Raw genomic sequence first — 18885 nt, 5'->3', positions numbered from 1 at the left:
TTTTTTGTTCTGTAGTGAATTGTGCATAGAGTAACCTTCAGCATTGTATTTTCAGGTTTTTTGCAGTGCCATATATGTATTGAGTCCCGTGGACATTATTCCTGAAGGTAAAATTTCTCTATTATTACGCAATTGTATGCATTGGCTGTTAAAGGAGCAATTTTACATGTGCAAATTTTTCCTTTTTCAGGAGTACTTGGGATCATTGGCCTTGTGGATGATCTGATCCTGGTACTTATCTGCTTTTTGCATGTAGCTGCCCTATATCGATCTGTTCTTGTTTTTCGTCATGGTACTCATGGAGGTTAAAGAGATTTTTCATCAGCTTTTATTGCTCAAGCCACAAAAATACAGTTGACGCCATCCATTTATGATTCATAGCTTTAGGGCTCTTTTTATTTTGTCTGTGTAATTTGTTAGATTTTTACCGTGGTTTTGAAATTGTATCAGCATCCGCTTTTGCCCCTAAACGTTTATATAACAAGTTCCCATTAATCCCATAGTTTCAGTTTTCAACTTATCAAATGTGTCTGTCTGTGTCTGGCTAATATGTATCACTGTACTCCTTAGCAGGAAGGACCACAACAATTATCTTGGTAATTGATATAATCCAGGTGACATTAGAACAGTGTGACAACAATGAGACTTCCAGACAACAATTTTCTTGGTGGTTTACAGTCTTGACATTCTATGCCGTACACAAACAAATGCAATACAATTACAGATCAAATTTGGTCCATATAGCGGCAGTCTAGGAGCATAAAAGTAACAGAGGAACAATATTTATTAAGACTTCCAAATGCCAAATGTTATTTACATCATAATTTACTGAGCATTGATAGAATAACTAAATCGCCACACCCTACTTGCTACACATAAAACATTTACAATATATACAATGATTTTGGGATATTTTAAAAAAGCACTCCCCCACTAATCGAATGATTTATTTTAACAAATTAAACATTCTTCAGCAGCTGCTCATACCATGGTCCATGTACACTGGCAGACACAACTGCCATACCAATAAGAACTTCTGCAATTTCTACCACCTTATCAGTGAGCAAAGTAGCTCCCACACGCCGAAGTGCCATCTCCACCAATTGCCTACCCTTGCTTCCGGTGCCACCAAACATGGCAGCTCTTACAGCCAAGTAAACAGCTCGAGAAACATGTGTAAAGATCGCATCCCCAGATTTCAAGCTCTTTGAGAGCATGTTCTCCACCACACCCCTCTTTTCTCGCAGCTTTTCCAAGTTGATAACATGGTTAACATCATCTGGGAGCTCAATAATTGCTTTGACAATATCAGCAATACCAACATCTTCAACCTTATCGAGCAACTCCGAAAGCTGTTTGGCAGCTTGAGAGATTATGTTCTCCATGTCTGATGGGTTAGTTACCAAGTGTTCACTAAGAAGGGCTTGTCGAAGAACCAGCATACTGCAAAGAAAGAGAGTGAATATTAGCAACCATCCAATGTTACATGCAAGCAGAAGGGAAGGATAGGAAAGAAGTTACACAAACCTTGTGGAAATAACAATGATCTTCTGCAGTTGAGACTGAACTTCTCTTAGTCTAGATACATTAAGTTTCAAAGTTTCAGGCAGAGATTCTTGTACCAGACCTTCAATCTCACTCACCAACTTCAATAAACCAACCCTGAGAAACAAATCTGTCCTATCTCCTCTGCACTCCGGTTGCTCTTTACCTGAAAGTATGTAAAGATCAAAGAGTTTAAATGGAAATCCACCATAATTTTGACCAATTTATCTACATTTTGCTTCTCAACAATTGTGAAAGAATTTCTAAAAAAATGCAGTATGATTTAGTACTTGATTTTAAGATAACTCTATATGGATGCCATATAATCTCTAATTAATGGACTCCTTATAAATTTGTCCGAAATTAAAAGAACGAGATGCTCATCAAATTTCCAGCATCATACCAGTGGTGGTGGGTCCCAATGAGCGTATCCTTGACAACACTGAAACACTTCCCCCCGTGCGAAGAGTAGTTGGTGGTATCCCCTGAGGAGATGTTACCTGCATATCTGGCAACGTTGACAGTGAATCCAAGTATTCATCCCACTCCCGCTCCAAATTAGTGCTTGCTGAAGTCATCCAACTCAATGTCAATGGTAGTGAACTAGAAGCATCAGAAGGTGATCCATATCGCTTTGAAAAAGCTTTTTGTAAATAGTCCAATCCAGCAGGCCCTTGTATCATTGGCTCAATAATTCTGATACGTGCTCTGCTTATCTCTTTCTTCAGTTTCTACATTAATAAAATAAAATACAACAGGAACGTCATAAATAAAATGAATTAATTAAAATGTTATTGCAAGGAGATAAAGAACCTAAACAAAGACACAAAGAGCAAACAAACCTGAATCTCATTTAGGACAAAACGAAGACCCTTGATAATTGATATGGCAAAAGAAGACTTTGTATTATCTCCAGAATGCGGCGAGGCCTCATTCAGTTCTGTCAACATGTTCAGGTGAGCAGCCTTCCTCTCATCATCATTTACTGGGGCTGACAACTTTTGCAGAGTTGTCAGTGCATACTCCAGTAATTTTCCCAGGTAAGTTATGTCCAATGTTCCAGCACTTAAAACCTAAAAAGACAAAGGACAGTCATCAACGTGCATATAATAATACAGCTATGATAAAGAGGCTCTAAAAAAAACTAAATGACTACAAATAAGGTTATGTTTTCTTCACAATATTCTGTAAACTTATTACTTATCATCATTAAGATTAGACCGCATCAGATCAGACCATAAAAACATATACCAAACCAGACAACAAAAAAAATAATCTCATCTTTGTTAATTATTGTCACATATATCTTTAATCTTGTATTAATCAAAAATATGAAAATTGGAATTCTATAATATACAAAACACAATAGAGCGAATCAAACAAAATACCAAATAATATGAATCTAACAAAATATGAAAGCAAACAAGACCTTAGACATTTCAGGTTGGAACACTTTATTTCAATTATAGAAAACATGGTCTATCTATGATGTCTTTTTTTTTTTTGGGGGGGGGGGGGGGGGGGGGGGCTAAAAACAATTAAAGTACCTGTGAAAGGATATCTATATCGATCGTATCGGTAATCTCTTGTCGCCAGGCATTGGGAGACATTTCGCACAGTTCATCCCTAACTTCTGTCATGAGTTTAAGAACCCAGCTGAAGTCAACCAATTCCTGCTGCATAGATTCCATGATGCCGTCCCAAAATGCTTTCTCCATCGCCTCCTTAATTTGAGCCTGCATGGACATATGACAGGTTCAAGACTTCACATGTGTAAGCCAATACGAGCACACGACTAATGCATCCATCAAATATTTCAAAAAGATACAAGAACAAAAGGCACCTACACAACATGAACACACCTTTATACCACTGTCATCTTGATAATCCATGTAAAGCTTGTCGGCGAAGCCATGACGATGTTCATGGACTATCTCATTTACCAAGAGTTCATTCTCAGAAACAGGCTCTTTGTCACCGCTTAATTGGACATCTGCACCGCGTTCTTCTGGTACAGATGAAATCACTGCTTGGCCTGCAGTTGTATCATCATCCTTGAACAACGACCGTACCACAGCGCTTGGTCTTGCACTTCCACCAGCCATGCTGCTTGCTTCACCAGAGACTGAAGATGGTGAGCTGTCTGACGAACTAGAATAACCAGGAGATGATATATGAGCTACAGGGGATGCAAATGGACTTCCAGACTCCCTTGATGCAAAGAATTTGGATCGCACATCAGAAATAGCATTCTCCATACGTTCAATGCCAGCATCACCACCCAAATCCTGCACTTTTGCCTTAAGAAGTATCTGATCTTCCATCACCTAGCATCATCCAAATTATTCAAAGGGGACCATCAAATTATGAAATTATCATAGAATTGTATGGAATGTAAAAGATAAAGTTCTGCTAATTCCTTACCTGCTTCTGAATAGCCTTCATGTCATGAGTAAGGCCACTGTTGTCTCCCCCGGGTGTCAGCTTACAGGTATGCATCATAGATAGCTCCATCTGGCAAGCAGCCCTCACCAAATCCTCCTCTAGTAGTCTGGCATCCTTGACCTTCCATACCACAAAGCAATACAGATACGAGCACCATGCTTTATCAAATGTCTCCAGCTGCGCCCTAAAGCTTGCAAGATTTTCCCCTGATGTAGATTTGACACAGGAACCTTCTAATATTATCCTGATCAATAACTCAAACTCCTGAATAAACTTCACAGCAGCCTCAGTAAGGGCTGTTTCATGCCCACCTTTACCACTTAGTACGGCATCTGGGTGACCCAGTATCATATAGGCACAAAGAACAATCCTCACAGCATATCTTGACAATTTACGGGGGCCATGAGTTCCGTCTCCCCTAGATACAGCTCTCTTTTGTCCCCTGGTCCTGGATGCATGGCTTCCATTACGCCTGCGCACTGGACTGCTAACACGCTTCAGCAGGTGATCAATATTTTCCAACCCAAAGGAACCACTAGTTCCCTGTCGGACCCTGAGACGGACTTCAAGCCGATCAACCAAAGATTTCACAACCTTCAAAGTCGTATCTGACTCAATAAGAACTGCAAGCTGTTCGAAGGGCATCGTCTTGACTGATTTATCATTGATATTCAAATCCTCAAAAGCTTTTGCTAAAGAAAAAGTAGTTCCTCTCAATTTCACAAACCGTCTCCAGCACCTACAACCAATGCCATAGCAAAACAATACTCAGAAATTGGAAAGAGGAATAACATATCCAGCAAAATCTAAATCAATTGCCAATGAAAACAAGGAATTGCCATTGCATCAACAATTCACAGCATACAACCACACTCAGGAGAAAAATAAAATAGTTATGTGCCCACACTGATTGCCAAGGAAAACTTGTCCAAAAAAAAGTTTAATAAAAATATAGAGGACAAAAATGTTTCTATAATTGCCTATGCAGCAGACAATAACTCCATCCAGCTTTTAAAGTGAGTTAGCATGATTGAACTTCACCATTGTGATTTTAATATACAAAAATAAGTAACCCTCAAGTTACACAATGCAGACAATGGCATATACAAGATAGAAATTGCCATCACCAATAAGCAGATAAATCCATAACCAACAGCTACTACAATATAAATTCTTCACCTTGATAATTTTCTTGCAAGATTTAAAGCCTGGTCATCTGTTACATTACAATTTACGCGAGAAGAACCAGTTATACTCTTTTTCAGCCCCAAAATTTCTGCTCGTTGTCTTCTGGCCTGTCATCAGCCACATCAATTAGTTACAAATTGTAAAAGGACACCATAAACTACCAATTATAATGAATTTATGGTAGGTCAAGAAATCAGCAAAAGTCAGGTCTAAAGTCTAAACAAAATGTCTCAAAAATTATACTCCATCCGTCCCAAAATCATAGATGTTAGACCACATTTGGATCCAGTTGTACAAAGTTTTAAACAATTAATTGGATTCCTAAACTCTGACATCTAACAAACTATATTGAATGGCTGACAGAAGACAAGCACATAATATGAAGTAGATAATAAACATACCCTTTGCAGCCGATCTTCCAGTTGTTCTCTCTTTTTTTTTCTCTCCATTTCCCGCTGACTGTAAACAGAATTAGCTGCTCTCTGTACTCGTACCAACCTTGCATGTGCCTTAGACCTCTCAGCTTCCAGCAATCCTAACCTCTTCCTCTCTGCAGCAGCACGCTTATGGTGGATAGCAGCACGCACACACTCCTTATATTTACTTTCCTGCATCGTCCTCCGCATTAATGATTGAGCAGTCCGCTCTTTTCTTGCAGCTCTCCGCTGCCTACGAGATTTCTGAATAAGCATTCTGTTTGCCTCTGCTTGCTGAACCCGTGATTCCACCTTCATACCCAATTCATCACGTTCTTTCTCAACACGCATTTTCACCTCACTTTTAGCTGCTTGTCGTAACTCATCCAACCTAGCCAAGCGCATCTGAGCCTTTGAAAGAATGCTCAACCTACAACATCATGAAATATTAAAACATGCCACATAATTTCCATTGTAGCTAAAATTGTTTCACTAAAAAGTCATCCAAGATTTTCAGAACATTAAAAAAAAAAAAAAAAAAAAAAAAAAAAAAAAAAAAAAATCAGAACATATTTATAACAGGTTCAAGGAAAGAAAAAATCTGGTAAAATTATAATTAAATCAGAAAATTATACTTCGTATCAAAGAAAAAAACATACACACAGTTCCATCCCCAAACAAAACAAAAGGCAAAAAAGGCCTTATTCTAACATTAAAGGAGAGTCCAATAATTGTATACAGTAAAAATCAAGCAGCAGTACTGATTTTAAGCACCAAAGGAAACATTTTTTCTCCACATGAAGCGCACTTGAAGTAACATATTTTCTTTTGAATAACATAAAAATCATTTAAAATACAAGAACAGCCATGTAATCAACTCATCAGATTAAAAGAAAGAACAACTCTACATTGAAGTAAATTATAAATGTTTTTTCAATAGGAAGACAACAAAGGACCAAGCAAACACAAACCTTTTCTGCTCGGCTGCATTAAGCTTAGCTTCAAGTCTCTGACCAAGATCCAATTCTTGTGAAGATGACCATGATGGGCTCCTCTGCTTGGGCCTTGCTTTGCTTGACAAAAATTCATGGAATTGCTGCCATCAACAAAACCATAAAGATCATAAGTAAATTGAGACTTTCGGAACAATATCAGTATCCATGACATATGTAAAAGAAATTGCACGACGGTTACACTGCAAATATACAAAACACACTGACTAATGGAGATTAAACTTCAGTTCAAACAATACTATTGGTTCAATGAGGAGGCTTCAAAGCATTTTACTCAATTTCTCTTCAACAAACTACCAAAAACAACCCGATTTTCTGATCAAATCATAAAATTCCTAAAAACAAACTACTTGTATTAACAGCAAAAACAATAATTATCCACATTATTTATCATCCAAAAAAAAAAAAACCACATCCAACACAAATAAAACGATGTCTTAGACACAGAATTCTAAGACAAAGCAGATAATTAAAAAGAAAGAAAGACATCCAATGCTATAAGCTACAACTAATAAAAAATTAAACTTTACATAAAATTTCCGAAACAAAATCACCAACAATTTAATAACTTTCTAATGATCAATGTCCAAAATCAATAACGTATTATTTCTGTTCATATCCAATCAAACAATAAATCACAAGAAATTAACCCAAAAGAAAAAAAAATTACGAGTAGAAAATATGAAGTACAACAAAATCACACTTTTATACAACGAACCACAAAATCATGCAATCAACACACAAACAGAGAAAAACACTACAGTATAAACCAAAACCCCGTTAATTAACCCCCTGATTATTTCCCACAAATTAACAAAATCAAACTAACTTTCACTAAAATTAAAAAAATTGCACATACATTCAACGTAAAAATAAGAGAACTTTCACACTAAAAAAACAAAGAGGCATAAATTAAAACCCTAACGCAACATCAATTCAACAATTATACACTAATTTAAACTTAAATTCAACATCTCAAACACAAATAATGAAAAAGGAAGACTAAAACCTGACGACGAAGATCGGCTTCTTTAAGTTTAGCGTCGATTTCTTCAGCAGTCGGAGTATTCCGACACTCAGAAAGTCGGCGACGAAGTCTCCGAGGAAGTTTCGCCGGAGAAGTCGGAGAAGAAGAACAATCATTAATCGGAAAACTCATCGCAACGCCGGAAACCGCCATATTTTCCGACGATGATTCCTTGGTATCTGACATCGACGCCATACATTCAACTAGTAATTTTTTAACCAACTTTTTTTTATAATCACTTTCTAATTATATACTTATTACAATCAAATAATATAGATTATGATTTATACACACCTAAATAAAGAAAGATATTAACAGATGATGAACAATTCAACAGATAAATTGATCACACCAAAATTTTGTTGATAAATTTGGAGAGTTTGAGAGAGAAAATAAAAGTTGCGTGAAAGGAAACGTTGTGGTTTTTTTTTTTTTTTTCTTTTTTTTTGGGCTGAAAGTTTGGTGGGCTTTGTTTTATGAAGGGAGAATTTTTTGCAGAGGAGAGAGAGTCGTGCGATTAAAGGATTTTTTATATTTTATTTATACACCGTCTGTAATACTGTTTTCGTGTCTAAATAATTACGGAGTGGCATAATTTATTGCAACTCGTTAATAATTTTTACCACTTATCTAAATTCATACTCGTATAAAATACTATTTTGTATTAGATTAATGTTGACTTTAATTAGAATTCTAATTTCTATTATCAATATATTAACGTGTATGTTTAATTAGTTTGTGTGAACTGTGTCAATTATTTTGAAATATGGGTAAACTGGATTCGGGTTAACGGGTAAAGGGGTTTGAAGAGTCGTGTAATGAAGGGATTTGTTAGTTGGTTATTCTAATTTCTAGATAGGTCTAAAAAAAGAAAAATAAAGTGGGGGGAGATGACGTGGAAGTATAAAAAGAGATTAAATCTGAGTATGATACTTGGTTGCAACAGGAGAGGAAGTCAGCGTCTTAATACGAGTACAAGTTAAAGTTTTGGACGATTCCTTGGCCTTTTTTCTGGGTGGATTTATACTTTATATTTTCTTCTTATCCATTAAATTTGGATCTTAGGCTACAGATTAGGCTTTCATTGTTCATGCCACATATGTTGGAGTTTGGTGAGTTCACTTCATTGCCACATATTATTCACGTTCTCATTATACTGTTTATTACGGAGTACTCCGTATTTCTTGCACTCCGTATTATACTTCTTGTATTAAGTATTTATAGATGTACTCTGTATTATGTACGAGTAATTTTTTTGGATATTGATATAATTTCGGGTTATGTGTAATTAATTTTTATTTTCAAAAAAATAAGAAATAAAAATACTCGTATTAGAAAGTCCTCCTCATGAGAGGAATGGATCATACATAATTGCATACGAGTCACTAAGTATGCAATTAATTGGTGTGATTAGTAATATGATTTAGGCCCCGTTCTCTTCACCTTATTTTTGCTGAACTGAAATTATTTTTACTGAAACAAAATTACATTTGCTTAACTCAAATTATTTTTACTGAACTTAAATTAATTTTACTGAACTGAAATTATTTTTGCTGAACTGAAATTATTTTTACTGATTTTCTATTATAATTCTTCTTTAAGAAAACTGAATTTTACTGAACTGAACTTATTTTTACTGAACTGAAATTATTTTTACTGAACTGAAATTAATTTTACTGAACTGAACTTATTTTATTGAACTGAAATTATTTTTACTTAATATTATTTTTTTAAGGTGAAGAGAACAGGGCCTTAGTGTATATTGTAATAACGTGAAATCATGATAATACGAGTCATATTTGAATTCATACTCTAATCAATTTGTAATAATGTGATAAATCTTGCATTTAATTGTGTAATTAGTATATGATTTAGCTTAATATTTTCAATGTGTTTTTTGTATGGAGTATTATATATTCGTATTACTAATATTTTTTTATTGATCGATCAAGTCAAATATGAAGTAAGAATTACAAGTATTTCGTAAATTATTGATCATATTAAATTAAAACCCATCAATACCCTAGTTTTGAAAGTGATGGGGAAACTATCCCATCAATACAAGTTATACGTTTTTTTTTTTTTAAAGAAATACAAGTTATACTTATTAGTGGTACGTAAGGGTAATGTTAATGCTTAATTTTTTTTTAAAAAAAGTCCATAATTAAGGAAAAAAGATGATGTTTTTTTAATTAGATGATACAATTTATTTCATCTTATTTTTACTTAATTATCATTATTAATGAGTAGTTAAAATAATTTTTTTGTATTTAGACATCATTTTAACGGATTGAATTGATTATAATTTAATTAGTGACTTTTTTTTTACTGTGTTTAGCATGTATAGAGTTATTTGTTTGCATGAGAGTTACTCAGTAGATTATACTTGGTAATTAATTTGTACCAAATACAATTGATTTATTTACTTAGTACTCCGTATTATGCTAATCTTTGATGATTATCAAAAAAAAAAAAAAAAAAAAATTGCACATAAGGATTTTTTATCTCATAAATAATCTCTCTTTTGTTGCAACTAAAAATTGTTATTATTGATTGATAAAGAGTAGAGTCCTATCGAATTAAAATCTCTCACATGTCCTTCTCACTCTAATTAAGGGAATTCCCGCCCCAAATGCCTCTATTAGGGTTTAAAAAATTAATGGAAGAAGTATATTTTTATACAAAATGGAATGGTAGAGTACCTAACTCATTGATCATTATACCGTTTAAAGTAGCTTAAAAAGTAAAAAGAGATTCTAGTAGAATAAAGATTCCCAGATGTGTGCATCAAGAAAAACTCTGAATATGCGAGAAACACACACTTGTGCAAACTCTGAATATGCGAGAAACACACACTTGTGCACCTCTCAACATGACACTGCTGTCACATTCTAAGCCTTGTTATTTACTCAGCAGTTTACTTCAAGCCACCTACTTCCCAAATTAAAATTATAAAAAAAATTAAAAATACAAAGTTTGAAAATTCAAACCTTTTTGATGCTTCGTTAATTTTTTTTTTTTATTTGCTGTCAGTGGCGGATCTAGGGGGTACATAGAGTTACAACTGTACCCCCATTCCGCAGAAAAAAAAAAAACTGATACAAAAAGAGACCGCCTGTATCTAATAGGCGGTCTCTTAGATACTGTTACCTACCACAACAGCCTAATCAGCGCCTTTTTTGTTGTACAAGTATTAAATTCTAAGAGACCGCCTATTTTAAAACTGGTCTCAGGCGGTCTCTTAGATGACATATATTCCATTGTAGTCTTACAAACAAAGAGATCTGTTATTACAATAACAGGTCTCTTAGGTGATATTGTTTATTTTTCCACCTTGTACTTTTGATCAAAGAGATCTATAGTTACCCTAACAAGTTTCTTAGACAATCTCTTTTTAAAAAGATATTTCGTTACTCAATTATAAGCCTTGTTGTCGGAAGAAGGTGCATAATACACACAAATACTAATGCAATAGTTAAATGGTTTATTAATTCAAAATTTAGTTAAGAAAAAATTATTGTGCTCCACATATTACTTTGTATTTTGTAAATTTTTTTTTTATTAAACTTAATTTCGTACCCCGATTACCCAAATCCTGGATCCGCCACTGTTTGCTGTTTATACACGATTACACCACTTTGTAAAAATAATCTAGTTGTTATTTTTTATTTTTTTTTATTTTTTTTTGAAACAAAATAATCTAGTTGTTAAACTTAGCTGACCAAAGATAACGTTGAATTTTACGTCAAATTTATTAATACCAATCAATTTGCTAATTTAATTTGCTGTTGTTTTCCCTTGATTAAGAAAGATCTTCAGCCTTTGACTTCATGATCATCTTCCTTATTCTACAGGATTTTTTTTGTTAGTTTATTATAAATGATTCATTAATACAAGTAAAAACGTATACGAGAACCTCTATAATTACATCGCAGTTTTACACAAATTTATATACTTCGTATTAATTACATTGCGCATCGTATTGATATATTAAAGTAATAAATAAAAAGAATAATTTGAGTTTTCCCTTGATAAGAGAAAGAATATATCCCTAGAGTGATGAGTGGGTAATACACTACAAATACGAATTTGAATTGCCATATTGTTACGTTGCCTATGTACGTGATGTAATCACCAAGTTCGACTAATATAATTATTTATGATATTGATTATGTAATTTACTTTATTATAATCTCAAATGAAACTTGCTGTCAATTGTACAATTCACTCCTTTACGTGATCTTATTAATCAATACTTTAATTATTAATATATGTGCATTTAATTATTTTATGTAGATGCATTGGTTTACGTACTTCATATAACCGTGTTCATACGCAAACCTTTTTTTTTCATAAAAATAATAAGTTATGGATTACATGAATTGATGAATTACATACTCCTGTTCTTATTTACTCCTTTTATTCTTATCTAAAAAAAATTGCTCGATGCACTCGATTGGTAGGTTAGTAACTTATGTTTGTTCAAAATATCCCTTTCTAACACAATGCAAGTGTGTAGTTATAAATTTATAATTAATCACCGATTAGTAAGCCTTTCATTTATGGAATCATAGCTAGTGACATGCCTTTAATTACATTACATAATTTATCAGTTCCAAATTATCATTTCATAAACCGTGCTACTCGTCAAATAACAAGTTGCCAATTCACCGCCGTTCTAACCTAATTGTATGTTTGTGTGAGTAAATGTTAGTTAGTAATTATTGTCATTTGTCAAAGCAGTTATTTGTTAAAGGTGTTTGCCACAAATTAGTTGTTGATATTGTAAAATAAAATTTAAAATTGGTTATTGATAAAAAAAAAAAAAAAAAATTATGTACACCAACGTATAAAGTGTATCAAGGCTATTTACTAGTCTTTTTTATTTGTTGCTCATAATAAAATCTTAAAAAGAGCAAATAAATACTCCATTAAATGAGCAAAAAGAGCACCCCTTGGTGCACGGTGCACCTACCTACCTCTATATATGTACACCAAATACTTGATGTATGTATATAAAAGATGTTTGTTAATAATTGAATGTAATAAAGTTTGTATACTACCAAGCAAAGCTCAGTCTAGTGGAAAGGAGAGTACCTTCTAACTTCCAACCATGAGTTTGGGGGTTCAATCCCCACTAGTGACAATTTGGGGGAGTGGGATTTCCTTATCTTCCCCCCACTCTTTCAAATTGTCTAGCCCGCTAACCCGGGCCTAGAGGACCTGCAAGAGGTTGCAGCCCAGTAGGACCTTTCTCCTTACCAACCAAAAAACAAAAAGTTTGTATACTCGTATTTTGACAAACACTAGCCAATACAAAACTCTCACTAATATTTTGTCAAACTCTACCCCTAAAACTTTACCCAATTCAACATTTTTTACTCCCTCCGTCCCAAAAATTTCGACCCTTTTGGCCTTATTTTAGCCTCAAAATGATCGATCCATTTGCATTGAAATACCCAACAATTTAGAACATATACAATATTTGTGCAAAATTAGCTTTTCCATATAAAATTTTGGTTTTTTCATGTATTTTTAATACTTTCTCTCTCTACTTTTTTATAAATCCCATGTAAATTTATCTTTCCAATATACTTTTACTTTTTATTATTTAATTTTCTTAATATCCACGAAATCAACCCAAAAAGGTCGAAGTTTTGGGGACGGAGGAGTACTATATAATTAATGGATCACATAATGTTTTGTAGTTTTGTACATTGCAAAATGCTAAAATACTTCGTAGTATATTGTAATTACATTTAGCTTAACCGATGGCCAACTTTTCTTAAATAAATTATGTGATTATTATGATAACCTTTATATAAGAAAGTAGTATGGTTAAAATTCATAGTGATACATATGGAGCCATTGAAATTGTTACTGTATTAACAAAATGAAACGTAGGATCACTTTTTTTTTTTTTACACAATGGATCACATAATGTTTTGTAGTTTTGTACATTGCAAAATGCTAAAATACTTCGTAGTATATTGTAATTACATTTAGCTTAATCGATGGCCAACTTTTCTTAAATAAATTATGTGATTATTAGGATAACCTTTATATAAGAAAGTAGTATGGTTAAATTTCATAGTGATACATATGGAGCCATTGAAATTGTTACTGTAATTAGTTAATTAAGCGCGAGAGTGTTACTCTATTGTTTTCAGTGCAAATTCAGCGAGAATATATAATGCTTTAACTGTTGGGAAAATTGGTTTATCGGGTCACAAAAATGACACAAAATTGAACAAATTAACAGTTCGAGGCCTGAATGAAATCATTTTTCCAAAGTAATATTTCGACCCTGAATTTACACACCGGTATCACGAAATTATTAGGAGATACAACGAAAACAATTACAAAAGTGTGTAGTATCTTTGTGATCTAATGTAATCAAACTTATGATAATTTATGATGATGATAAATAAACTTGCAATTGCTTTTTCAAGAAAATAAAGAATTGATATTTTCTCAAAAAGTGTATCTGTGTCTTAAACACATATATATAGAAGAAATATTTCCTCAACCAAAAGTCACGAATAAACTGACTTTCCTATTCTTATCTTTCAACATATGTTAATTAACATATATTTATATTGAAGCAAAAAACCAAGCCAAACATTGCAAGGAAAAACCGACTTAACCGTCACTTCAAGTCACTTAGTGTATTGTTTTGCTATACAAGCCAAACGCCACTAAGGAATGACCAGGCTGCTTGGATTTCCTCTTTACCGAGTTTAATTTGCTTCTAATTACTTTGCTATACTTAATTAAACACCTTCACCTATTAACACCTTCACCTTTATTAATTAAGCAAAGCAAACATGAAATTTGTCTCATACTCTAAATTACTCAACATTAGCTTGTGCTACAAAACTTAAATACTCATACTTATACGCAAGTATGCAACAATGTCATGTAAAAAAAATAATAATAAAAAAAAAAGGTTAGCAACTTTTTAATAAAATCTTTTAACATTATAAATTGATAGGAGTATCAATAAAATATATTCTAATACATCCGACTCTGGTGCAACAAGCACAAACTAAGATTAAGTAAGCTAACACAAACTAAATAACAAAATAACAATAAATCATAGATGTTTTTTAAGGTAATAAGTTAAAACAACACATAATAATTGATAGATGGCTTGATCTGATTAATTAACCTCATTGTTTAATTTGAACAATGTTCACAGTAAACTAGTCACATAGAAACATTGTCATCCATCTTTTCTCCTTATTTTGAACAACGAAATATTGCATCTCCTCCTTATTTTGCAACACTATCCATATAGATGAACGTCGATAAAACAATACCTTACCAAATAGGGGAGACTTACAAACACGATTGTAGTGCATGTATAATTTTTCTACAGATAATCCAAGTTTTCCGAGTAAAAAAATATAGATTAGATCGTAAATTTTGTTTGTTAATCATATACATTATGCACAAAATATAACACGATAACAAGTTAGTATAACATTATTGATTATTGATTATTGATGGATAATTAAATACTCCTAAAAACGAGATCTTGATGAAATGAATTGAAACAATGTAGTATAGAAAATATATACCAGTTGAAAAAATTGTAAAGCTGCATTTCAGTGAGGGGATGTCCATTTGAAAAGGTAACATAGATTGACCTATCCTTCACTGGACCTCGGTCAATCATAGGCCTCCAAGTCATTGCGTGTGGGTTCAAAGTATGACGACTTTGGTTTTGAGCCATAATGGATTGAATAATGGATGAGATCTTGTGAAGAGAACGCACCCAAGGTAGGAACGATAGTAGAATTGTATTGTTTTTTTTTTAATTTTGTATGAATGTGAGACAAGAGTGGTAACTTGCTAGCATATTTATACTAAGGTGGAGAAGGTAATTTAAGGACTTTAGTAACAGTTACTAAAGGTATTAATGTATTATCCATAAGTGGGGTATGCAACTATTATGTTATATACCTTAGCTGGCAAAATCAAAACAAGTTCCACGCTTTGACCCATTTCCATACTTTTTTACTTTGCATTTCCATCCCTTTAATATAGTTTTATTATTACCTTATATAAATGATTACTGTAGATTATTACCTTACATATATGATTATTATAAATTATTACCTTGTAGAAATGATAGTTTAATTTATCAATGCAATTATTTCATCTCCAAGTCCAATTGCTATGATAACAAATGAAAGAAAATGTGCAAGACCCTTTGACTCTATTACTTGTAGCAAAATTTAGTATGTCTTAAGTATTGATCTCTAAAACTTTGACCAATTAAATTATTTGACATCCACTAATAGCAAACTTAACATTAGATTAAAATAATAAAAACACATACCGCCCCTTTTATGTGATTGAGGTTATCTCCACACGCGATACATTTATCAAAATTAAGATTTCCAAGCTTGATCCTATGAAAACCACAACAATCTAGGTTAGAACCTCGAATTAGATGAAATAAAATATCATGAACAATACTTATTCCCATTATTAGATATACATAAAGTTTTTAATATAAAAACAATTAATAAACTAGGAAAGCAACCATTTGTGTGTGTGCGTGTTTTTTTTTTTTTTTAACTCACTCGTGATTCTCTTCTATTTTTATAGATACTGGATTTCGATTTGGAAACTTGCAGCATATGCTGGAGGCAAGGATCGATCCCGTAACCTCGAGGTTACGAGATGGGAGTGCTACCATCAAGCCAACTCCACATCCTTAGCAACAAGCAATTATTATCTTCATGAAAATCAAGGGGCATAATTTGTCCAACAAATTTCATTACACCCGCATCTTCAAAAAAGTTAAAACTAATACGAAATATTATGTACTACCTTCGATTTTTTTTAGTTGCTACTTTAGAATATTTTATATCTCTCAAATAATACCCAAAATTGCAACTAAAAAAATCGAAGTCAGTAAAAACGTTGGCATTTTAATCGTGATAGTTCTTAAAAAAAAAAATCAACCCCAATCTCAGTCTAAGAATACTTGGCGGGAAAAATACACAAATAGAACCATCATCGAATCCCTATTCTAAGCTATTCACTTCACTTTACTTCATTCATTTTCTCTCTCCTCTGACCAACAACAACAACTATGGTGAAGAGAGATGAATTCATACCCATTCAAGAATATTATGATGAACACTGCATTTCAAGTTTCCGAAGAAATTCCGGTATGAGGAACTTTTTTTTAAAAAAAATCCAGAAAAATATATGATCTTTGAATTTTTTAAAGATTAACCCTAAATTTTGTTTGTTCATATTGTTAATTCAAGGGTTTGATACTTATTGAAAGGCGTACGATGTTGAAATGGTCGAATTTGGAGGGTTTGCATTTTGCTGTCAATTACATTGATCGGGTTTAGGGGTGAGGATTTGGAAGCATGAATTATGTGACTAATGTGATTTGGTTATTATTGTTTTTGGTTAATTTCATGCTTGTAAGGTCAATTTGGTGGGTTTTGTTTTTGATCACCAAGTGTTTGATGAAATGCCTCTTAGAGAGATACTGTTGTGTTTTGTTTGTAATGGAGTTCTGCTGTTTGTTCCAGGGTTTCTTATAGAGATCGTTTTACAGGGAATGAGCCTAGAGGTCTTGTGCTGCTGTGAATGGGACTCGGATTAAGGTACGAGCCGTAATTGCTCAAATGAAATTATATTTCTTTTTTTGTTTGTTTTGTTGATAAGATATGTTGTGTTACCATTGAAAGAGGATTGTTTCTTTTAAAGAAAGAATGATGTTTAACTTGCTCTTGAGTTTAAACAAATAATCATGCCTATTTTTTGCCATTTGAAGAGAGTAATTCAAGGAACTGACTGAATTAAATTGATCTGGTACTCCTTGAATATTGTATTTCTTGGTTAATATGTAAACAATTATTAACTTACTCCCGTTATCCTAATTTTCTTAACAACCAAATAGAGGGCAGATAAAAATATAGTTGCTGAGATTTGATATATATTGTAAATGTGTTTTCGAAATCTAGTAGTGAAGAAGTTAAAAATGTCGATTTATAAGCTTTCATCTACAATTCCAATTACGTGCCCATGAAGATAACTATGGTGCTGTATTTTGATATGTATGTGCTGTGCATATAATGCCTGTAAGGGTATATTGATTTTGTCATTGGTTCAGATACTCCCCTCTCTCCCCTTATTTGTTCTAGATATTGTGAAAAAGGTAAACAATGTTCATTAATTGTGTCAATCTTATCATTGTGTCATTGCTTGATTTTTTTTTTTGCTAGCAGAAGGGATTTATTTGTTATAATTTTACAACATAATCTATTTATTGATTTTCTTCTAGATTGGTCTTCCGAGTCCTATGCTTTGAAAAGGGCTACTGAAATTTTTTATACTGCAACTCTACGTTGCCATCAGATTATGTTGATAGAACATATATTCAACAAGAAGAAAGATAAGAAAGACATTTTAGGTAGCTCATAATTTCACTTGCATTAATTTGTAGTTGGGCCCTTTGATATTTAGGATTGCAGAATGCTTAACCAATTTTAGTGGCCTTCTTCAGTTTCCAATTTTTTGCTTTTGTTCCTCATGTCACGTCATCTGTGTTTTACAACTAGAATCATCATAATATTCTCATAACATGTGCTCTGTTCCCTTTCACTAGAAAGAACAACTTATGATAGATGATCAGTTCCTCTGCTCATCATTAAAAAGATACATTTAAGCTTCTGAATGTACGCTGTACATAATCTTTCAAAGTGGCTGCAACTGGAGTATATGATTTGGCTTTGTCCTTCTATTGATCTCCTGGATATATTTTAGATTTCTGTCTAATATCTAAGATCCCTGTTGGTTCTGTTTCCATCAGTGGTAAATGTCATTTTCTTGATTGGTTTTTTGACAGGTAAGCCTTTTGAGTTTTGATTCAGGAAGTTATAGTTGATAAGATAAATTTAAAGCAAAACCTCAATCATAAAATTCCAATGAGGAAGGAATCGTGAGAATATTTGAAGAGTAGGTACATATATGTTACCAGGAGCTGCAAACCTTTCATTACATTAAGGATTACAGCAGTTGTTTGTGCTTGCTTACTAAGTTACTAAGCACAAACTCCAAGCAAAATCTTCCCATTTATGTGCTCATGCCGTTTGACTCAAATTCAATGTTTTTATACAAGAAAAATTTGTGGAACTCAACCTTTTACATATTTATTTTTACATAAATGGCAAGTACCTTTTATGTATTTTTAAGAAATCTATCTTAACAGACA

The 18885-nt window shown here is 33.0% G+C and overlaps 2 protein-coding genes across 3 annotated transcripts in view; one reads left to right on the top strand and one right to left on the bottom strand.

Annotated features, from left to right (window-relative positions):
* The window catches only part of LOC145585853 (uncharacterized), an 88487-nt gene extending 87994 nt beyond the window's left edge, over nucleotides 1–493 (top strand). The window contains exons 5-6 of the mRNA XM_081642564.1: nucleotides 56–107; nucleotides 191–493. Coding sequence (XP_081498690.1) covers nucleotides 56–107; nucleotides 191–309 — 171 coding nt within the window. The 3' untranslated portion in view covers nucleotides 310–493. The remainder of the gene's footprint in view (nucleotides 1–55; nucleotides 108–190) is intronic.
* A 267-nt stretch (nucleotides 494–760) lies between these two features.
* LOC145586909 (uncharacterized) lies at nucleotides 761–8158 on the bottom strand. Of its 2 annotated transcripts, none has more exons than XM_081643870.1 (11): nucleotides 7617–8158; nucleotides 6566–6690; nucleotides 5580–6024; nucleotides 5170–5285; nucleotides 3970–4729; nucleotides 3393–3872; nucleotides 3093–3281; nucleotides 2388–2618; nucleotides 1949–2276; nucleotides 1528–1711; nucleotides 761–1443 (listed from the first exon to the last, which is right to left on the bottom strand). In XM_081643870.1, exons 1-11 carry the CDS (start codon nucleotides 7827–7829, stop codon nucleotides 960–962), a joined length of 3555 nt encoding a protein of 1184 aa, XP_081499996.1. In that variant the 5' UTR covers nucleotides 7830–8158; the 3' UTR covers nucleotides 761–959. The 2 variants fall into 2 exon arrangements, with proteins under 2 accessions (XP_081499996.1, XP_081499997.1); XM_081643871.1 differs by having other exon boundaries at nucleotides 3408–3872; nucleotides 7617–8157.
* Nucleotides 8159–18885: the final 10727 nt, after the last annotated feature.

Source organism: Chenopodium album, chromosome 16, assembly GCF_948465745.1.
Source record: "Chenopodium album chromosome 16, dcCheAlbu1.1, whole genome shotgun sequence".
NCBI classification, from domain to species: Eukaryota; Viridiplantae; Streptophyta; class Magnoliopsida; order Caryophyllales; family Amaranthaceae; genus Chenopodium; species Chenopodium album.
Note: the sequence above shows the minus strand (reverse complement) of the source record. Positions and strands in the feature narration are given on the sequence as shown.